The sequence below is a fragment of the Corylus avellana genome, chromosome 2 (assembly GCF_965113065.1).
Source record: "Corylus avellana chromosome 2, dhCorAvel1.hap1.2, whole genome shotgun sequence".
NCBI classification, from domain to species: Eukaryota; Viridiplantae; Streptophyta; class Magnoliopsida; order Fagales; family Betulaceae; genus Corylus; species Corylus avellana.
The window spans coordinates 9,620,086-9,643,221 of NC_142491.1; the positions used below are offsets into that span (position 1 = coordinate 9,620,086).

The 23,136-nt window shown below is 31.7% G+C and overlaps 2 protein-coding genes and 1 long non-coding RNA gene across 6 annotated transcripts; all 3 read left to right on the forward strand.

Moving 5' to 3' along the window:
- Window positions 1–248: 248 nt before the first annotated feature.
- Window positions 249–2,806, forward strand: LOC148587281 (uncharacterized). The gene is made up of 5 exons (XR_015911560.1): window positions 249–476; window positions 918–1,032; window positions 1,203–1,265; window positions 2,227–2,360; window positions 2,529–2,806. It is a non-coding gene; the product is annotated as an uncharacterized LOC148587281 (long non-coding RNA).
- A 5,866-nt stretch (window positions 2,807–8,672) lies between these two features.
- On the forward strand, window positions 8,673–11,708 carry LOC132167423 (UPF0481 protein At3g47200). 2 transcript variants are annotated; one of them, XM_088513240.1, is made up of 3 exons: window positions 8,673–8,803; window positions 9,598–10,527; window positions 10,969–11,708. In XM_088513240.1, exons 2-3 carry the CDS (start codon window positions 9,624–9,626, stop codon window positions 11,532–11,534), a joined length of 1,470 nt encoding a protein of 489 aa, XP_088369366.1. In that variant the 5' UTR covers window positions 8,673–8,803; window positions 9,598–9,623; the 3' UTR covers window positions 11,535–11,708. The 2 variants fall into 2 exon arrangements, with proteins under 2 accessions (XP_088369366.1, XP_059434374.1); XM_059578391.2 differs by having other exon boundaries at window positions 8,674–8,803; window positions 9,585–10,527.
- On the forward strand, window positions 8,752–22,082 carry LOC132162644 (UPF0481 protein At3g47200-like). Of its 3 annotated transcripts, XM_088513242.1 has the most exons (4): window positions 8,752–8,772; window positions 19,356–19,381; window positions 20,087–20,930; window positions 21,384–22,082. In XM_088513242.1, exons 3-4 carry the CDS (start codon window positions 20,126–20,128, stop codon window positions 21,941–21,943), a joined length of 1,365 nt encoding a protein of 454 aa, XP_088369368.1. In that variant the 5' UTR covers window positions 8,752–8,772; window positions 19,356–19,381; window positions 20,087–20,125; the 3' UTR covers window positions 21,944–22,082. The 3 variants fall into 3 exon arrangements, with proteins under 3 accessions (XP_088369368.1, XP_088369367.1, XP_088369369.1); XM_088513241.1 differs by lacking the exon at window positions 8,752–8,772 and having other exon boundaries at window positions 19,178–19,381; XM_088513243.1 differs by lacking the exon at window positions 8,752–8,772 and having other exon boundaries at window positions 19,178–19,381; window positions 20,100–20,930.
- Window positions 22,083–23,136: the final 1,054 nt, after the last annotated feature.

A 23,136-nucleotide genomic window follows, 5' to 3' on the forward strand; every position in this document is an offset into this window, starting at 1 on the left:
ATCATTACCTAAATTTGGATGCTGATGATAGGTCATTAGCGTCCAAATTTTCAGTGGACGCTAATAGTCCTATATAACAATATAAAAAAAAAAAAAAAATAAAAAAAAAAAAAAAATGAAAATATAAGATCATTAGTGTTCACCCAATTTTGGACGTTGATGATAAGTCATTAGCGCCATCTACTGTTAAAAATAATAAAAAAAATTAAAAATAAAATTTTAGAGTGGACTCTTATGATAGGTCTAATAGTCTTGGGATTCAAATTGTTCTGATTTGGGATTTAAATTTAGGGTTTAATTTGGGGATTTCCATTTTAGTTTAAGTCTTTTTATTCTTTATCTCGTCATCTCCTTTGTTTTCTTTCATGTTGGTAACATGCTGCGCAGAGAGGCTGTGAAAGACAGTTGAGGAGAGGAAGAGAGAGACCCAGAGACGGAGCTGTGAGAGAAATTGCAGAAAAATGGGTTCTTCAAAGGTATAAATCGTTCCCTTTGTTCTTAATTCTTGATTATAGTCGGGTTTTCTTGTGTTGATTTTAGTAGCCTTGGATTCTTGTGCATATTTGATTATAGGTCGTAATTGTGGAGGATTTTGTGTTGATTTTTGGCCTTAGCCGTTTGGTTATCAAAGGTTGGGAATTGTTGGATTTTAGAATGCAGTCTTGGTTGGATTACAAATCCAAATGTATGTATGCTCAGATAAGGACAGTTTTCCACTGCTAGAGTGTTTTACATCTATATCACATGTATTTTCACTCTTTTCTATTGATCTTGATTTACTTTATTGGTTTCTTGAGGGATCATCGGAGTATCTAGAGTTGGTGACAAATTATGGAGTAAATCAATGGTATCCTGGTATCACATCCATATAATTTTTGAAACCTCAAATATTCTGCATTGTTGTGTTTCTATTGCAGGTTGATCCTGTTTCAGCAGGGGTTCAATATGACAAAGAGTTTATTGTATGCTTTCTTGATCTTCTCTCTGGACTTGCAGAGGGTCTTGGGCCTTGGCAGTGGGATAGAGAGTCTGGTATTCTCCTTTTGCTGAAATTTCTTGATCAAGAAAATATATGAAATAAAGCGTGTTTGCTTTCTTAGCTGCCTGTTTTGGTGCTTTTGTTCTGAATTTTTTTTTTTAAATAAATTTGTTTTGTTAGAGCAACTTCATGCATATCAACATCCTTTGATGATTTTGATTAGGTATGCCCTGTTCATTTGCACCCCCGTTTGTCTGCAATTCTTGATGTTGCAGCAAAGCAACTGGTCAGTGAAACTTATCTCATAGCTTTTACTTTTGAGCTGTAGTCTTGGTAGTTTTTTTATCTACCTTACATATGTGCTGTACAGAACACTCCTAAACTGAAGGAAACTGTTTCGGTAGTAAATAATGCATGTTGGGCCATTGGGGAATGAAAAGCTTTTGAGGGAGGATTTTAATTTTATTGAAGTTCAACTATTATTTTTGGTTCTACTATGGAAATAGTAGCTTTTCATATGAAATTGTGAACTGCTAGATTGTAAATTGTTTGGAACTTCTTTTGGATGAGGGCTGCTTAGGTTGACTATTGCAGTATTGTATTGTTCATATGAGTTGATTTGTTTGTTTTCTTCTTTCTTTTTATGCGTAACAATGTATTGATCATATAAGTTGATTTGTTTGTTTGTTTTTTTTTTTTTAGCAAATGGTGGTTGGTTTATTACTTTTCCACCGTTTTGTTTCCAACTCTTGGTGTGCATGACGTTTCATGCATCAACAAGATCAATATTTTCTTTGCCTCGGTAATGCCTAGATGGGTTGTTGATCTTCTAGCTTGTTGGTGGTCTTTTGGAAGGTGAGGAAGTGCGGTGGTCTAGAAGATGGTGCCTATATGTCTGTTTTGGTGTTTATGGCAGGAAATGAACAATAGATGCTTTGAGGATTTAGAGAGGTCATTGGAGGACATATTATCCTCTTGTTTTTGTACTTTGTATCTATGGATTGTAGTACATTTGTCCCCGTTGTCGATTAGTTATGACGATTTTCTTGCTCGCTTTTCTTTTTCTAGTTAGGTGATCGTTTTGTATACTCCTTGTGTACTTTGGGGTGCTTTACGCTTTTAATAAAATTGGTTATTACTTATAAAAAAAAATATTTTCTTTGCCTCGTATTATAGTGATAGCAAATTCATAAATGTTCTTAATCATTTTTTGCCTCGGCATTCACTTGTGGTTTTTTTATTTGCAGCAAAATACGATGTTGCTATATCAACAGCATGTGCTGGACTTGATTATATTGTAGTGGAAACAACCAGTGTTGCCCAAAGATGTGTTGAGCTACTCCGGAGGGAGAATCTTGGTGTTGCAACTTTCATTATATTGGTAACTTTCAATTTCATATTATATAATATTCAGGAACTTATACTGTCCAAAAAGTTACCTTAATGTTTTTAGAACTTGAAAGACCTTGTTTACTTAGAAGTTGGGTGCTACATTGGTCTAGTTGGATCCTAGGACACATGACTGAAAAATATCAGAACTTGATGACAGGATTCTTTGGAGCTCTTGGATTGAAGCTTGGACAAAGCTGTGTGCATGATTTTGATTTCTCCAGTTTATATCACTTCAGTTTAGAATTACCAAAATATAGATCGTTCCTATACAATCGAATCTACCAACTTGTTTGAGATGGTAAAAAGCGACATTCTGCAAACTAAAGAAAATTTTTACATAGTGTGAGATCTATACGATTTACTCACTCTAGGTTCATGTTGCAAAATTTTGTTCTTAACATTCTGGAGATGTGCACTTATCAAAAAAAAAAAAAAAAAAAAAATTCTAAATTCTGTCTAAACTAAATGGGGTTAGCATTTAATTCCTCATTTTTTGTGTGGTGTAAGTATCATCATGGTGTTCCATCATTACCACTTTACATACTAATTTTTACCATCTCCTTGATATTATTATTGAATTTAGAGTAATTGAATATAGTGTTCACTTTTATACATGGGATTCCAATATATATATATTTGTATATCTGTAAGAGTAATTGAGTATAGTGTTTGATTTTTATTAGAATCATTTATATATCTTTTGAATATGGCCTCATTTTTTTAATTTTTTTTTTTAACAAAACATTATTAGTGTCGAATTGACCCTAATAATGTTTTATTTTTTTTTAGAATGTAAGACCCATTAGTGTTAAGGTGCAACCATTAGGTCCACTTTCGTTTGAACGCTGATGGTTGGTTTATTTTTTATTTTTTGGGACCATTAAATAGTTGCCATCCTTGTGTATTCTAGTTACAAGAGAATCCTCTAATTCCATACTTTCTCTTAATTTATATCGTATCTATACATTAGTCTATATAATCTTCTTGCCTCCTAAATATTCATCAAAACATATTGTTCTAATTCAATTCAATTTTATTCATCTTACTAGCAGCTGGTTAAGATGGTATTTCGAATGAGACACATTGGTTACATATCGTCTACACAGGTGTACTGAACGAGACACATTGACTTCTGTTGATGCATCATGTCCTGTAGTACCCCAAGTGTTTATTGAGGTTGTAGTTAGCTTAAGAAAGGCTAATGAGTCAGCAAATTGTAAGTTCATTAAGGGTTTTGACTGAACGTTTGAAGCTGTGTGATCGAACATTTGAGTCAAACTCTAGTGAAGAACGTTCGAATGTTTGTGTATGAATTACCAAACGTTTGATCAATCGATCTTAACTCTATCTCTTATCGTTTGAGCATGAAACATCGAACCAAAAGAGTATTTAACTGAGAAACATAATGCAATCTTGTTTTTTTAAAAAAGATAAGAGTAAAGGATTTTTTTTTTTTTTTTTTTTTTTTAGGAAAACTTCATTGACGTGCTTTTGATGTAAAACACCAATGTAAATTTAAGACACGAGAGACTTTGATAACGCCAGTTGGCTAGCAATTTCTCAAGCAGCCATTAATGAATGTTTTTGGAGGGATTGAGACTAGCTTTCCTTTAATCTTTCATTGATCAGGTGAACACGTTTAAAATGCCTTCTAAAAATCACAAATATTGAATTAAAAAAAAAAAAAAGATTACATTAAAAAACCCTGAGATGTTGAATCATGATTGCCATTTCCCAGCTACCAATTTCCATCTCCGTTGTGCTTGTCTCCATATATCAAGCCGGCGCCGGCGGTACCAGGTTTAGTTAATTAGCGTTAGATGACGTCATCGGAATGAGATCACCCCGGATACGTCATTCACGACATAATTAATACTATTATCAGCTTATAGGTTGTCGGTCAATTTCTAGCTACCTAACTTAATTTTTTTTTTTCCCCCTACCTAATTTAATTACGTGTGTCATCAATTTTCTTAGATTTTAGTAGAAGATCGTTTCACGATAAGGAAAAGATTGAAGAACAAATTTATTATTATTAAAATATAAATTAAATCATTAATTTCTTTTAATTGATTTAAATTTTTGAAACAATAAATAATTTAGTATGATATAAAGCACATATCATAATCTCAACTTAAATTTTCGGAATAAATAATAATTTGACAATCATCATATTAATGTTATTCAATATATAAAGTTTTATTTTTTTATTTTATTTTTTTAAAAAAAATAACTCATTCAAAGAGTTTAGTCATTTGATTTGAACTCTAATATTGTACAACAATATTATAAAAAGTTCCGTAGTATTTTTATCGCACTAGGCCGATAAATAAAATTTTGTGAAATGATACATATTTTAATAAAATGAAATACACATAATTATCTCCCAAATATGCTATTAGAATTTGGGTCATATGTATTTAGAGTAATTTGGCATCATCACTAACTATTATATGAAAGGGTTAAATTTACTTTATCCCCTGAAGTTTTAGCAATTTTTCAATTTGAATCCTAATGTTTAAAAGTTGACAATTTTAGGTTTTAGTGAGAATAATTACGTAATTTCATAGGTTTTAATGATAACAAAATTGAAATAGAGAGCATCAAAATTTCACGTGAGACGCACGTGGAATGATCTTCGTTCAATTTGACGGAAATTAGTAACGGAGGGTTTGAATTGAAAATTTTTAAAATATTAAGAGAGTACATTGTCAATTTTTAAATAATAAAATTCAAATTAAAAAACTCTTAAAATTTTAAGAATAAAGTAAATTTTTCCCTATATGAAATTTCGTTAGAGTATATGTTATTTAATTACAAATTTCATATATTTGAGACAAAGAGAGTGTCAATAATTATAAGTTCTATACTTTAATTGTTGCTTTATGTCAATCACATCTCTTTCTATCGAAACAACCCTTAAGAAAAAGATATACAACGTACAAAAAGTTGATTGCTGAATCAGATAGCACTGAAATTTGCTTTATTTGGTTGATGGGATACCATAATTTGATTAAATAAAACTGATGCAAGAACTAATAAAAATATTATTGTATTTGAAGAAAAATACTATTCTAATTGTTATCACAAATTATTTGAGTTTACTTGTATAATATGTCACATATATTTTAAACACATACCAATTTAATAAATTAAATTGATTTTCATACTCAGAAAATAAAAGGAAAGAAAAAAAAAATTATATCCATCAATTATATGCTCTTTAACATTCAATGCAGCATTCTGCCCACCTTTTGTGCTCCATATTGACTGGCATGTGGCTCATGAAAGTTAGATGGTGCTGAAGTGGGTAGAATTAAATCTCCACCATTAAAAAAAATTACACATAGATTATAGATTATAGATTATCATTAATAAAAAATTTTAAAAAAAAAATCAGTAAGTACAATTTTACAAAAAAAATACAAAACGGAAGTCTTCTATTCAAAGACTGATAAATAGTCATGTTTGCTGGAGTCTTCATTGACTAATGATAAAATTGAGAAGTGTTGAACATGTGATGTATTGTCGTATCCAAACAAAAGAGTCCTATTATTGTGTTTGGGTCAACTTCAATCAATATCAAACCAACTAGCCATATCACTATTTTCTGGATCATGCAATTGAATAAAAAATCTTCATGAGACCCCACTAAAATAAAAGTAAAGAATATATGTAAGAAACTATTCAAAAGATTTACATTAATTTAAGATATTTACATTAATTAGTGAAAGCAGGAATATTCTATAAGATTCAAATATTATGAATAAAAGCATGGTATTTTTCCATTTAAATTTGCTCTAATGATTGTTGAATAGCGGCCCTCGCCAAAGAGCTGTTGTATTTACTTCTATTTTGATGTGATTCACGTGTCATTAATAAAGGCTATTTAGTAACACCTTGGAAGCTAGGTGAGAAAAGACTAGGCCGGAGTGCTGATTGATGAAGGCTATTTGGAAAGTGCACACACATTCAACTTCTGCGTCTCATTCTTGCAAACGTTCGAGATTTTTTACACAAGAAAAGAGATAATAAAACAACCACTGTACGTGAGTATGGGTAAAACATTTTTTAAACGTATTTTTGCACCTAAAATAAAAACTTGAAGACTTGAATGTGAAAAAGGTATTAAAATAATTAATCAAATCTCATCAGATACATTATTGATTCATAGAAGTTTAATATATCAAATATATATATATAGTCTTACTGCATAGTGCTGATTTTTTGGTTGGTGCATGTCTTTTCAATGTATTGAAGTTTCCCGATGTAATATGATAATGAACTAACCTTAGTTTCATTCATGTGTCAATATATGGAACACATGGAATCTTTCTTGCTTTGCAAAAAGCAAATGTGATGTCTACTTCTTACTTCCAAATTCCAATAAATGGCCGGGATGAATTTTTATGTGCATGCCGGAGAGCTAAAGGAGTAATAGTAGAGTAATGTTAGGTACCATCCTTTTATTTTTATGAAATTTTTTTAAAGTTGATGTGTCTTTCAAAATTGTCATTAATCCAATTTAAGTATAATTTATTTAAAATTTAATAGTGATTTTAAAAGCCACATCAGCTTTATAAGGATTTTAAGAGAATAAGAAGATGATACTTAACATTACTTGTAATAGTAACGTACCTTGAAATCTCTCCTAATATTTAGGGTAGAGTAGTGATTAACTGAACACTGTCATGCATGAACAATGCGCACGCCAGTGTTCATATATTATAAAATATTATTAAAATATTGTTTAAACAGTAAATAATAATAATAATGATATAAAACACTGGCGTATACACTGTTCATGCACGCCAACGTGCAGTTAATTACTACTCTTTAAGGGATTGCACTAATTGTCAATTGTCATATCCTCGAATAATTACAAAAAAAATGAGAAATGTTTGTTTTTGGTTTTCCTATATTTCTTTGGAAAAATGTTAAACTTCATTTATAATCAGGAAACTAGTGCTGCTTGTTCTTAATAATGTAAAGTCAATGATACAATATTACAATTAAAAATCTCTTTAATCTAAATTAAATTCAAAACTTATTCAAGTGCTGCTTTGATTCAATCATGATCAACAAGTTTGCTTCTCGATCGCCTAGTCTTGTGGACAATATTATTCTTCCAACGTTGTATTTTATATTCAATACACCACGTGAATCCCCATTCAGCCATTTTAAATGAAGGGCTCCTTCATTCTGCAGATCTCATTTAATTTTCTGCGACAAAACAACATTAACGTACCTCGGTGAAAGTTCTGGCAGCCACGATTGATTGATGCTCAACAACCAAGAGAAGGTGAGCAGAGACACATGAATGGTTATAAACAGAGACACGTGACACATCATTTAAACTTTAAATGATCGTCAATGGGTAGGTGAAATATATCGCTTTAACCAAAAAAAAAAAAAAAAAGAAAAAAAATCATCCTAATTCACTTGTAAATTTAAATCATAAATCACTGCAACTGAAACTTATAAATTATACAAATATTTTTATTAAAAATTCATTTAATTAATTTACACCCACCCACCCCCCTACTGAGAAGAGGTGTTAGAGCTACCTCCAAACTCCATAAAAAATTGAGGGTAAAAAAAAGATTCTAAATATTTAAGTAGTTTATAAATTCGAGTTGCAAGAGAGTTATAGTTTCAAAGAGCTAGTAAAATTAGGATGATAGTTTGGAGAGTAAAATATATATTTTACCTAAAAAAAAGTACAAAACATAATGATGGAGAGGGGATGGTAAACTATTTAATTGAACTAACTTATTCTTTATATTTACTTATTTTACTTATTTTATTCTTTAAATAGCTTTTCGTATCATGTACTAAAAAAACAAAATGGAACAATTAAAACACATTACTTTAACGAAAATAAAATAATTGTAAAAAGTAAATGTAAAAACTAACATTACTTCTATCAAATTATGTGTCGTCATGTAATGATACGAGTTATTTTAATGAATTTGGTGAAGAAATAAACAGTTAAAAAGATAAGCATATGAGACAAAAAATGTCCATTTCTGATTAAACAACCATAAAAGTTGAACGAATTTGGCGTGGGTAAAAAAGAGAATATTGACTCTCGGGCTGAGTGCTGTGTTCTTATCATAATCCTTTTTCAACAATCTTTTATACAAGGGATGTGAAACAGTAGTTTTCAGTAAAGCTGTTTATATGGGATATTCATGGTCATGGTTGGTGGCCTTCTTTATTTTGATAAAGCATTATTACTTTAATCTTTTTATAATAGAGCGGGAGAGAGAGAGAGAGAGGGAAAGAGAGAGGACAGCAGATATTATTATCAGTGAGAAAAGGAGAGAAGAGACAGCAGATGAGTGTGGCATTTAAAAGGAGGAGAGGAGCTCTCTGCTCAAGCACTGAAGAGTAGTGAAGACCTTTCTTGGCAGCAGCTAGCATTTGCAGGTTCTTTATTCTTCATCTCTCATTTCATATATTCTACTCCTGGTTTTAGAACACATGTCTTCTCTCTTCAATCCTATACTTTTTGAATTCATATACTTGGATTGTTATATGAACTCTGTATTTATAGTCCTAGAAGACTAATTGCATGATTTTTATATGGTAGTGGGTTTATACCAAAATAAAGGTGAAAAATATGACCTTTAATAGGCACTAGAAGACTAATTGCATGATTTTTATGTTTATTTATTTATTTATTTTTGTTAGGGAGAGAAATACCAAGGGAAAACAAGAGAAAATTAATATAAATATTACGACACCACTTTTAGTCCAAAAATTTAAGTTAATTGGCTTAGATTCGCTTAAGCATATTAACTACTCTTATTTTTTATATTTTTAATTTGAAACATAAATTTCACAATTACATGCCCAACAATTTTAAATAATAATAGAGTACTCGGGTTAGCTACTATAACGGTAGGCTTGATCTTCACCATGGATATATCAAAATTGGAACCGTTGCAAATTGTGCATGCTATTGAAATTGCTTTGTGGTCAGAAAAAAAAAAAGCTTCGTAGATTTTGATTCAATTCTATGGCTAGTGATGGTTAATTGTTTGTCACAATATTTATAAAATATTTTATATATTAGAATTTATTTCGTACCTTATTTTGTATCTCATGGGCATTCACAATACTCATTCCATACATTTAAGTTGATGAAAAATAATAAATTTAATCATTTAATTAATACTTTAACAAGTACTTATGTTTCATTGTTTAGAATTTGTCACTAGGTAAAGGAATCTGAGGGAGAAAGAAGATGGCTTGCCAAGATGTAACTCATGTTCAGAAAAAGAATCCTAAATGCAAAGAGTTGGTGATTGACATCCCATATGTTCTTGAGCCACCGGCGTGGCCGCAGTGCTGCATCTACAGGGTTCCAAAGAAACTTCGCAAGGTAAACCAAGAAGCTTATACTCCTAAGTTAATCTCAATTGGCCCTCTCCATAATTACTGCAGGCAAGAATTCAGGGAAATGGAAATGCAGAAAGTGAGATATTTGAGGGAGTTCTGTTTTAGGACTGGGAGGAGCCAGGATGATCTTGCAAGCATCATTGAAAAGAAAGAAATAGAAATCCGCCATTGTTATGCAGAGACCTCAACACTCAGCAGTAAAGAGTTTGTAAACATGATTCTATTGGATGGCATATTTATACTTGAGCTCTTCTTGAGGACTTCTGAAAAGAAAGAACACGAAAAGAAAGAAATGGAAAAGAAAGAACACGAAAGGAAAGAATATGAAGATTATATATTAAGCAAACCTTGGCTGAGGGATGGTATACAGCATGACTTGCTTCTACTTGAAAATCAGCTTCCATATTTTGTTCTTAAAGATTTATATGAGTCTGGTGCTGAAGGCCAGCAAATGATCAAGAAAGTACACAAAGAAGACCTGAAAACAGTGCTCAAGGATATTCCCTTTCTTAAGCTTTGCCGCAAGTACTTTTCTAAATATGATCGGCAGCCCGATACCAACATTGTTATTGGGAAAGTAATTAAACATTTCACAGATTTGCTGAGGTATTTTTTCTATCCATCACACCTGGAGGAAAAAGAAAAGAGGGCCATTGATCGACTATGCAGTGCAACAAAGCTTGACGAGGCTGGGGTGAAGTTCAAGGAAGTTAAAGAAAGACACCTACTTGACATACAATTTCAAAAGGGTAATGTTACTCCCTCTTAATTAGTCAGGCCTAACACTTGTATTTGGGTATAACAATGTCGTTCTGCTCACAGAGATGGCTCTTAAAATATGTCTTGTGGGTGTGATTTTGAATGCTGAAGTTTTGGCTTTCTTATTTGACACTAATTGGTTTTTAAATAAGATTATCAAATGTCTGATCCAACAAATGGTATCAGAGTCAGGGTCATATATTCGAGTCACTAGAGCCTTTCACTTTAAGGGAGGAATTGTTGAGGAGCAATAGTGCCTTACTCACGTGGACGGTTCTTCTCTCACCGATGTGAGATAAATCCATAGAGTTAAAGTTTGAATTTAGAACTTTTTAGATCTCATACCATATTAAATTACTGTTTATTTCAAAACTTTTTTTTAAAAAAATAATAATAATAATTATTTAATTATTTAATTTATATTTTGTCAGATAAGTGCTTGGAGCAGTGTCCCTACTTGAATTGCTCATGGCTCTTGAATTGCCTACCATGCTTGAAATGCATATTCTTCTTGGAGCACATGCAACCCTTCTTGGAACTCCCTGCATTTGTAGTAAATCACGAAACCGACTGTGTTTTCCGAAACATCATGGCCTTGGAGCAGTGCCATTATCCGACAGAGGCATATATCTGCAATTACATTCTGCTGTTGGATTGCCTTATTAATACTGAAAAAGATGTGGATCTGCTGGTTGATAAAAAGGTTATTGTTAATCAGCTCGGCAACGATGAAGCACTGGCGAGACTTGTTAACAAGCTTGGCCATCAAATTGTAGCAGAAGATTCATGCTACTATGAACTGTGCCAAACGCTTAATAAGCACTACGACAACTTCTGGAATCGGAATATGGCAACCTTGACGACAACATATTTCCGAGACATTTGGAGAGGCACTGCAACGGTTGTTGGGATTATCTTCCTGTTATTAACTTTCTGGAATATCTTCCTCAGGCATTTCGTGAAAATGCCCAACAGCTCCTCTCGCTCTGGTAATTGAAGTTAGCTTTGCTTTTTGAGTTGTTTTTTGCTACTGTTTTTCTAATTTTCGAAGGTTGATCAAATGTTTGTTCCAAGCATCTATGGAGTGACACTATACTCACTGTTCACAAATAAGAAGGTTTTATCGTCTGTAATTGTACATCAAGTTTGGAAATAATAACGTATCTTTCATCAGACAAAACAGCCTTGTTTGTCGTATTTCTTGAGCATGTTACTTTCTCCAAAAAGTGGGAGCAACTTTGTCATATGGATCAACAGCTAATTAGATAAGGTTGCATTAGGGTAATTTATTATTATTATTTATTTATTTATTTTTCTACACAATAAAAAGTCAAAAAGAGAGAAATGACAGTGACTTAGATAAATAGGAGAGATGCTTAGAAACGGGATTCACTAACGTACCTCATCCACATAATTGCTTACGACGCTTAAGAATACACTCTGCTCTTTGGCCGATGTGGGACTAATTAATCACATTTCTTTTGCTGCACAACACTGGAAGAGTAGAAAATGAATAAAAAAGGTGCATTATTGAGCAATACTTGGTGACTGAGAGTTGCTGAACGTCATTATTGGTGCCATACATCTCATTTTCCAACTCAAAAAAAGGAGCACTTTAGGCTTAGCAATTAGGAGCGCACACCTGTACCTCAATCATTGAGGGCATGTCTTACTGGAGGGTGGCTAAGAGAACAGGACCATCCTCTCAATATTGCTCTGTGCTAATGTGTGTTTTTTGTTCTAAGCAAAAGTAAAAAACACACAAGAAACTAGGTGAGGATCACTGGGGATCCTTGAAGATATATGTCGCAGAAAAAAAAAATTTCGGAGGTAAAGCTAGAGAAAAGGGGATGATCCCGAGCTCAAGATCTTGCTTGTTGGCCTTCCGGGGTAATTAATGCATGCTAATGTCTATGAAAAATATTTATGATCATTTCCGTTTTTTTGCTGACCTTGAAAGGACATTGTTAATTTCGGGGGTGGTTAATTTTAGGGGTGGCCGATCCATCCTTGTAAAATTCAGAAATAGCCCAACCACCCCAAGCAACTGTTGGGGTCTCAAAATTGTATCTGTACTTAGTTCATATATGTATCCTAATGTGACGGGATAGCCCAGCCACCCCAAGCAACTGTTGGGGTACCAAAATTGTATCTGTACTTAAGTTCATATATGTATCCTAATGTGATGGGAGTGGTCGAACCACCCCCACATATGTTCACCTGCAACATCAGTGAAATTACAACAATTTTACAAGCAAATGTATGAGTCTACTGACCATTTATAATATGAGCCCCCTTTTTGAAATACCTCTAACTTGTGTTTATAATAACAACTATTAGTACAGAGTTTTTCGAAACAGAGTTTGACACAAAAATGTCATAGTTGATAGAAAAACCATAATATGGAGCAAAAAAACATTTCATAACATGATAATGGAAACAACATATAAAACATAATAAATCTTATGTGCACATGTAATAAAATGCTCACGCAACATTATTCACTTTCCTTTACACATTGACAAGTGTATCCATACTCCCGCTTGACCGTTAGAGTTTGCTAAGTATATTCCCCCCCTTAACCACCGGTTGTTACAATTTGTTCCCTTTATAACTCTGAGGTGTAAAGTGTATAGCTCCACTTCTCCGCTTAGTTATTACGAAACTTTATTTCTCTCTTCTTAACATAGGGGTGCTAGGCATATAACCCTCCCCTAACCACTAAGTTTTCACATGCAATATCATGAAATTTTTGAAAAATTGATTTCCTTCCAAATGTCAACTTTTTCATAAACAATATTTTACTTTAAAACATTTGAAACTATAATCAATCTCATATACAAAATAACCGGGCTCAAAAAATTCATAAACAATTCATGTTTTTGTAAAATGACGTGTAGTCAATAAGTTTATACTTACATCTTTAGCTTAATCTCCGGAATTGAACATCTGATTCCATACTTTTTCTTAATTTATATTGTATCCATACATTAGTCTATATAATCTTCTTGACTCCTAAATATTCATCAAAACAAATTGTTCTAATTCAATTTGATTGTATTCATCTTACTGGCAGCTCGTTCAAACGATATTACTCCGAACAAGACACACTGGTTACATATCGTCTACACAGTTGTATCGAACGAGAAACATTGACTTATATATGTTGATGCATTATGTCTTATAGTACCCCAAGTATTTTTAGTACCCCAAGTGTTTATTGAGGTTGTAGTTAGCTTAAGAAAGGCTAATGGGTTTGCAAATTGCAAGTTCATTAAGGGTTTTGATCCAACGTTCAAAGTTGCGTAATCGAACGTTCGAGTCAAACTCTAGTGAAGAACTTTTGAACGTTCGTGTATGAACTACCAAACGTTCAATATTAACGCTATCCCCTAACGTTCGAGCATGAAGCATTGAACCAAAATGCCTTCTAAAAGTTTAACAAAGTTCTTTCATTCAAATGAACACATTTAAAATGCCTTCTAAAAGTCACAAATATTGAATTTTTAAAAAAAAAAATTAAAAAAAAATCTTAATTAACATCTTAAAAATTTGACAAAGAAAATTACATTAAAAAACCGTGAGATGTTGAATCATGATTGCCATTTCCCAGCTACCAATTTCCATCTCCGTTGTGCTTGTCTCCATCAAGCCGGCGCCGGTGGTACCAGGCCAGTTTAGTTGATTAGCATTAGATGACGTGATCGGAATGAGATCACCCTGGATACGTCATTCACGACATAATACTATTATCAGCTTATGGGTTGTCGGTCAATTTCTACCTAACTTTGGTCTATCACCAATTTTGGGTGTGTTTGAGGAAACCATCTCATTTTATGAAGAAATAAAATTAACTCTGTTAATTTTAGACTCTCACGCCTTCAATCTTATATTATATATAAGATTGTGAAATAATAGACTATCACTGAAACCCTATTGTAAGGTTTCCTCTTATAATAGTTCTCATTTAGATTAGAATTTCTATAAGCAAGAAAGATTCCATGTGTTCCACAGTTTGCTCTCACTTCAACGATGATAAGATTGAAGAACAAATTTATTATTATTAGAATATAAATTAAATAATTAAAAAAAAATTATTAATTTAAATTTTTAAAATAAATAATGATTTAACATGATAACAACTTAAGCTTTCGGAATAAATAGTTATTTGACAATCATCATATTAATGTTATTCAATATATAAAGTTTTATTTTTTATTTTTTATTTTCTATTCAATATATAACCCATTCAAAGAGTTTAGTCATTTGATATCAAAGAGAATTTTTTTTTTTTTTTTAAAAAAAAAAAAAAAAAAGCACTAATATTGTACAACAATATTATAAAAAGTTTTGTAGTATTTTTGTCCCACTAGGCCGATAAATAAAAATTTGTGAAATGATACATATTTTAATAAAATAAAATACACATATGGGTCATATGTACTTAGAGTAATTTGGCATCATCACTAAGTATTATATGAAATTTCGTTAGTGTATATGTTATTTAATTACAAATTTCATATATTTGAGACACAGAGTGTCAATATTTATAAGTTCTATACATTAATTGTTGCTTTATGTCAATTGTTGCTTTATGTCAACCACATCCCTTTCTATCGAAACAAAAAAAAAAAAAAACATTTTGATTAAATAAAATTGACGCATGAACTAATTAAAAATATATATATTTTATATACATGTTAATTTAATAAATTAAATTAAAAAAAAAAATTCTTATTAAATTTGAAGAAAAATACCATTCTAATTGTTATCACAAATTAGTTGAGTTTACTCATATAACGTATAATATATAACATATATTTTAAACAGATGTCAATTTAATAAATAAAATTAATTTTCATGCTCGGAAAATAAAAAGAAAGAGAAACAAAAATTCTATCCATCAATTATATGCTCTTTCACATTCAATGCAGCATTATGCCCATCTTTTGTGCTCCATGTTGACTGGCATGTGGCTCATGAAAGTTAGGTGGCGCTCATAAGGTGGGTGGAATTAAATCTCGGCCGTTGAAACATCGTTTAAGTTAAATCTTATCAGATATATTTTTTTAAAAGAAAATATTGTAGATTATCATTAATAAAAAAATAAAATAAAATAAAAATCAGTAAGTACAATTTTACAAAAAAATACAAAACAAAAATCTTCTATTCAAAGACCGATAAATAGTCATCTTTGCTGGAGTCTTCATTGAGTAATAATAAAATTGAGAAATTTTAAACATGTGATGATGTATATATTGTCATACCCAAACAAAAGAGTCATATAAAAAAGGACTTCTGATGGACTCCAAAAATGTTTCTGAGGCAATTATTGTGTTTGTGTCAACTTCAATCAATACCAAACCAACTGGCAACATCACTATAGGGAAAATCTTCATTGTACCGCATTAAAATAAAAGTAAAGAACAAGAAACTATTCAAAAAATTTACATTAATTTTAAGATATTTACTTATGTATCTCTTTTTATTTTTAATTAGTGAAAACATAAATACTCTAGAGCATCTCTAAAAGTCACTTTAAAATAGAAGTTTTGTTTAAAGTTAGCTAGTATAACTATTTTTGGAGCTCTAGTAGACACTTTTAAACTAAAGCTTTCCTAAAATTTACTATAGTAAACTTTCATATTTGAAAATTCAATGTAGCAATTTGTTAAATTTTTTTATTCTTTTTTCTCTCTCATTTCTCTCCCTTTCTCTTTCTGTTCAATGTAGCCAAATTTTTTTATGGCATTCAAAATCGCACCCTACAAGGTATTTAAGAGCCGTCCAAGTGAGCAGAACAACGACATTGTTGAATCTCAACAAAAATAATATTTTATTAAAGTAGAGAGTTAGAATAGATATTCTGTTAAAGTGTGTAATGAGAAACTAATAGCTAAAGTAAAGTGGTATTTTTAATAGACAACCTTTATTGGAGATACTATTAAAATATTATGAATAAAAGCATGATATTCTTCGATTTAGACTGTTGGATAGCGGCCTTCGCCAAACGAGTTGCTGTATTTACTTCCATTTTGACGTGATTCACATGTCATTAATAAAGGCTATTTAACGCCTTGGAATCATCAATTAGATTACTATACCGACTTTATGATTTTTTTTCTGCTTAATTTGGATGAGCACATCGTTTCCATAACTTTTCCCTCCCGATCTCTAACAATTATGCCCACACTATTATTATTATTATTATTATTATTTGTCAATCGCCACATTTCAGTTAATTTTGATCACACCACATCGGAAACCATCTAAATGTACAAGTGTTTGGGCTACGCGCCGGACTTCTCTTAACCTTTTGTTCTGCTGCATAAAATTCTTTCATTGCTTCCATCACATTTCAAACAACTTGGCCGGGATGGAAGAATTATTCACCAAACACCACTGAATTTTTACGAAGCCAAATTTTACTAACAAGAAAATAGATAATAAAACAACCACTATGAGTATGGGTAAAACATTTTTTTAAAATATTTTTGCACCCAAGATAAAAACTTGAAGACTTAAATGTGAAAATGTTATTAAAATAATTAATCAAATCTCATCATACACATTGATTCATAGAAGTTTAATATATCAAATATATACATATAGTCTTACTGCATAGTGCTGATTTTTTGGTTGGTGCATGTCTTTTCAACGTATTGAAGTTTCCCGATTGATGTAATATGATAATGAACTCACCTTTGTTTCATTTATGTGTCAATATATGGAACACATGGAATCTTTCTTGCTTTGCAAAAAGCAAATGCGTTAGCGGATGCTTACTAATTAAAAGAAGACCAATTAAATTTAAACAATTGCAACCTACCTTGAAATCTCCACTCATATTTAGAGTATGACACTAATTGTCACATCATCGGTTAATTTCAAAGAAAAAGAAAAATATTTGATTTTGGTTTTTCTATGTCTTTTGTCCATTTTCGTATAAGAGATATGCAAATTTATCATTAAATTTGTAGAACTTATGTATGGATATGGATGTCACATATTCATACACATCTAAAAAAAAAAAAAATCTAATTTTTACTTATCACCTATACAGTCCGCCTCGACCATCACAACCACTTCATCTCCTCCTCCCAGTCCTTCAGAGTTCAATCATTTGTGATTTTTTGAAAAAATGTTAAACTTCATTTATAATCATGAAACTAAGGGGGTGTTTGTTAAACCCCTTGGCACTGTTCATTTTTCACCGCACTGTTCATGGATAAAAAGAGTAAAAAAAAATTAATAATGATTGATATGGAAAAATGAAAAAATGGTATTGGAAAGTAAAAAATTTTGTTTTGTAGTGATTTTTTTATTTGAATAGTAATAAAAAGTAAATGATGTGATATAAAAAGTGAATGATTTGATATAAAAGTGAAAATGTTTTTTTTTTGAAAAAAATGAAGTGAATAGTGTAGAATGAACAGTACCAAAGAGTTTAACAAACAAAGCCTAGAGCTTCTTGTTGTTCTTAATAATGCAAAGTCAATATACAATATTACAATTAAAAATCTCTTTAATCTAAATTAAATTCATAACTTATTTAAGTGCTGCTTTGATTCAATGATGATCAACAAGGTTGCTTTCTCGCCTAGTATTGTGCACAATATTATTCTTCCAACGTTGTGTTATGTTCAATACACCACGTGAATCCCCCCCATTCAGCCATTTTAAATAAAGTGCTCCTTCATTCTGCAGATCTCATTTATTTTTCTGCGACAAAACAACATTAACCTACCTTGGTGAAAGTTCTGGCAGCCACGATTGATTGATGCTCAACAACCAAGAGAAGGTGAGCAGAGACACATGAATGGTTATAAACAGAGACACGTGACACATCATTTAAACTTTAAATGATCGTCGATGGGTAGATGAAATATATAGCTTTAACAAAAAAAAATAAAAATGAATCATCTTAATTTACTTGTAAATTTAAATCATAAATCTCTGCAACTGAAACTTATAAATTATACAACTATTTTTATTAAAAATTCATTTAATTAATTTACATCTCGCAAAAAAAAAAATCAAAATATTTAAGTAGATTATAAATTCGATCGCGTAAAATTAGAATGATAGTTTGAAGAGTTTAAAAAAAGTACAAAACATAAAGATGGCGAGGCAAAGGATGGCAAATTACTATTTAATTGAGTTAATTTATTTTTTACATTTATTTATTACACTTATTTTATATTGACTAACATAATATTTTTTAAATAACTTTTTATGATATGTGCTAAAACAACAAAATAGAACACTAAAAAACACATTACTTTAACTAATATAAAATAATTGTAAAAAATATGTGTAAAAACTAACATTACCTATCAAATTATGTGTCGTCATGTAATGATACGAGTTATCTTAATGAATTTGGTGAAGAGATAAACAGTTAAAAGATAAGCATATGAGACCAAAAAAAAAAAAGTCCATTTCCGATTAAACAACCATAAAAGTTGAACGAATTTGGCGTGGGTAAAAAAGAGAATATTGACTTTCGGGCTGAGTGCTGTGTTCATATCATAATTTTTCAACAATCTTTTACACAATGGATGGGAAACAGTAGTTTTCAGTGAAGCTGTTTATATGGGATATTCATGGTCATGGTTGGTGGCCTTCTTTATTTTGATAAAGCATTATGTACTTTAATCTTTTTATAATAGAGCGGGAGAGAGAGAGAGAGGGGGAAAGAGAGAGGACAGCAGATATTATTATCAGTGAGAAAAAGAGAGAAGAGACAGCAGATGAGTGTGGCATTTAAAAGGAGGAGAGGAGCTCTCCTGTGCTCAAGCACTGAAGAGAAGTGAAGACCTTTCTTGGCAGCAGCATTTGCAGGTTCTTTATTCTACATCTTTTTTTTTTTTTTTTTTTTTTTTTTTTCCATATATTCTACTGCTCGTGTTATAACAGATGACGGAAATTTTGTGTTATAGTAGTGAGTTTATACCAAAATAAAGGTTAAAAAGATGACATTTAATAGGCACTAGAAGACTAATTACATAATTTTTATGTGTTTTTTTTAATAATAATCGAGTACTCATGATGATGTGTGCTACTTTTACACTCGACCCGACCTTCACCATGGATTTTGATTCTTTTCTATCGCTAGTGATGGTTAATTGTTAGTGTTACATTATTTAGAAAATATTTTCTATATTAGGGTTCATTTTTTATCTTATATTTAGTCTAGGTTTATTTGGTTAATATTCTTAACATTTTTATAAATAAAACTAGTTTAATCGGAGCATTTTGGCATAAGTAGGTAAAATCGTTATTGAAAAAGTATAAATTTTTACTTTAATTATTATTTTTTCATACATATTCTAACTTATGCTTTACTTTACTCTATATTTTCTTTAAATATTATTTTATTACTATTATATTTGAATGAAAAACTACAAAATGACAATATCCCATATATGAAAAAAATTGCTAATAATAGTCGAATCTAAGTATATTATGAAGGATTTGCTGGAAGCTTTAATACAATTTAATATATATACTTGAATATACCCAACACTTTATCGTTTATCTCCCCAGAATCTTTCCATAGGAAAAGGAACCTGAGGAAGAAAGAAGATGGCCTGCGAAGATGCAAGTGATGATCAAAAAAAGGGTCTTAAATGCGAAGATTTTGTGATTGATATCCCATCAGATCTGGAGCCTGCCGAGTGGCCGGAGTGCTGCATCTACAGGGTTCCAAAGAAACTTCGCAAAGTAAACAAAGATGCCTATACCCCTAAGTTAATTTCAATAGGCCCCCTTCATCACCGCAGGCAAGAATGCAGGGACATGGAAAAGCAAAAACTGAGATATTTGAAGGCCTTCTGTTATAGGACTGGGAAGAGCCAGGAGTATCTTGCAAGCCTCATTGAAAAGAAAGAAGTAAATATCCGTCATTGCTATGCGGATTCCTCAAAACTCAGCAGAGAAGAGTTCATAAAAATGGTTATGTTGGATGGTATCTTTATAATTGAGCTCTTCTGGAGGAATTCTCAAGAGGAAGAATCTGAAAAGGATTATATTTTGAGCAAGCCTTGGCTGAGGGATGGTATACAGCATGACTTGCTTCTTCTTGAGAATCAGCTTCCTTATTTTATTCTTGAGGATTTATATATGTCTGTCTGCCATGGCTCTTCCTTTCTTTTTCTTTGCCGCAACTACTTTTATAAATATGATCAGCAGCCAAAAACCGTCATGGTTATTGGGAAAGCAATTAAACATTTCACCGATTTGCTGAGATATTTTTTCTATCCATTAGAACTGGAGAAGAAAGATAAGAAGGCCATTGATCGACTATGCAGTGCCACAAAGCTTGACGAGGCTGGGGTGAAGTTCAAAGAAGTTAAAGAAAGACACCTACTTGACATTAAATTCCAAAAGGGTAATGTTACTCTCTCTCTCTTAATTAGTGAGGCCTAACATGTATGTTAAGTTGCAACAGTGTCGTTTCGCTTACGGAAACTGCTCTTAATTAAAACATGTCTTGCGGGTGTGCTTTCGAATGCTCTAAAATTAAAGTTTTGGCTTTTTCTTAGTGGACATTAATTGGTTTTCAAATGTCTGATTCAATAAATAGTATCAGAGTTAGCGTTATGGATTCGAGTTACGGGAGCCTCACGTTAAGGGAGCAATTGTTGAGAAGCAATTGTGCCCTGTACACACGGACGTCTATTCTTTGACTGATGAGATGTGAATTGATAGAGTTTAAGTTTGAATTTAGGACTTTTGAGCTCTGATACCATGTTAAATTATCGTTTATGTCAAAACCTTTTTTTAAAAAAAAAAAAAAATTAATTAATTAATTAATTTAATTATTTAATTTACATTTTAACAGATAAGTGCTTGGAACATTGTCCTTACTTGAATTGCTCATGGCTCTTGAATTGCCTACCATGCTTGAAATGCATAATCTTCTTGGAGCACATGCAACCCTTCTTGGAACTCCCTGCATTTGTAGTAGATCACGAAACCAACTGTGTTTTCCGAAACATCATGGCCTTGGAGCAGTGTCATTATCCGAAAGAGGCATACATCTGCAATTACATTCTGCTGTTGGATTGCCTTATCAACACTGAAAAAGATGTGGATCTACTAGTTGATAAAAAGGTTATTGTTAATCAGCTCGGTAGCGATGAAGCACTGGCAAGACTTGTTAACAAACTTGGTCATCATATTGTAGCAGAAGATTCATGCTACTATGAACTGTGCCAAACGCTTAATGAGCACTACGACAACTTCTGGAATCGGAATATGGCAACCTTGACGACAACATATTTCCGAGACATTTGGAGAGGCACTGCAACGATTGTTGGGATTATCTTCCTGTTATTAACTTTCTGGAATATCTTCCTCAGGCATTTCGTGAAAATGCCCAACAGCTTCTCTCGCTCGTAATTGAAGTTGGTTTTGCCTTTTGAGTTGTTTTTTACTACTGTTTTTCTAATTTTCGAAGGTGGATCAAACGTTTGTTCTAGCATCTATGGAGTGCCTATATATTCACTGTTCACAAATAAGAAGGTTTTATTAACTGTAATTTTACATCAAATGTGGAAATAATAACGTAAGATCGATTTTCATCTTTCATAAGACAAAACAGCCTTATTTGGCGTTTTTCTTGAGCATGTTACTTTCTCCAAAAAAGTGAGAACAACTAATTATTGGGAAACTTTTGTCATATGGATCAACAGCTAATTAGATAAGGTGCCTTTAGTGTAATTTATATTATTATTATTTATTTATTTTTCTACACAATGAAAAGTCAGAAAGAGAGAAGTGACACTGATAGAGACGAATAGGAGAGATGCTTAGAAGCGGGATTCACTGACTTACATCATCCAAATAATTGCTTAAGAACACACTCTGCCCTTTGGCTGACGTGAGACTATTTACATTTCTTTTTCCGCACAACACTGGGTGTGTAAAAAAGAAAAAAAAAAAACTGGAATAGAAAAAGAGAGACACAAAAGCGAGACCCACTAATGCCTCGAGGGTAACTTTATTTGAATCATTTGATCAACTCTGATAGGAAGATGCATTATTGGGCAATATATGGCGACTGAGAGTTGGTGTACGTCATTATTGGTGCCATCTCATTTTCCAACTCAAAAAGAGGAGCAACTTTAGGCTTACCAATTAGGATGTCAAACTTATATCTCTATCATTATCTTATTATTTTTGCATTATTGTTTTTTTCAATCTTTACTATCTTATTATCTTCCCATTATTGTTTCTTTCAATCTTCACCAAACACTACTAAATTTTTAGTAAGCCAAATTTTATTTGCAACTTCTGCGTCTCATTCTTTCTAACGTGCGAGATTTTTTACGAAAAAAAAGAGATAATAAAACAACTGCCATGAGTATGGGTAAAACATTTTTAAAAAATATTTTTGCACCCAAAATAAAAACTTGAAGAGTTAAATGTGAAAAAGTTATTAAAATAATTAATCAAATCGATCTCATCATACACATTGATTCATAGAACTGTAATATATATATATAGTCTTACTGCATAGTGCTGATTTTTTGGTTGGTGCGTGTCATTTCAACGTATTGAAGTTTCCCGATCGATGTAATATGATAATGAAC

Coding starts and splice junctions, on each gene's coding strand:
- LOC132162644 (XM_088513242.1), top strand. CDS start 20,126: ATGGCCTGCGAAGATGCAAGTGATGATCAAAAAAAGGGTCTTAAATGC. Junction 20,931..21,383: donor TGACATTAAATTCCAAAAGG/GTAATGTTACTC, acceptor ACATTTTAACAG/ATAAGTGCTTGGAACATTGT.
- LOC132167423 (XM_088513240.1), top strand. CDS start 9,624: ATGGCTTGCCAAGATGTAACTCATGTTCAGAAAAAGAATCCTAAATGC. Junction 10,528..10,968: donor TGACATACAATTTCAAAAGG/GTAATGTTACTC, acceptor ATATTTTGTCAG/ATAAGTGCTTGGAGCAGTGT.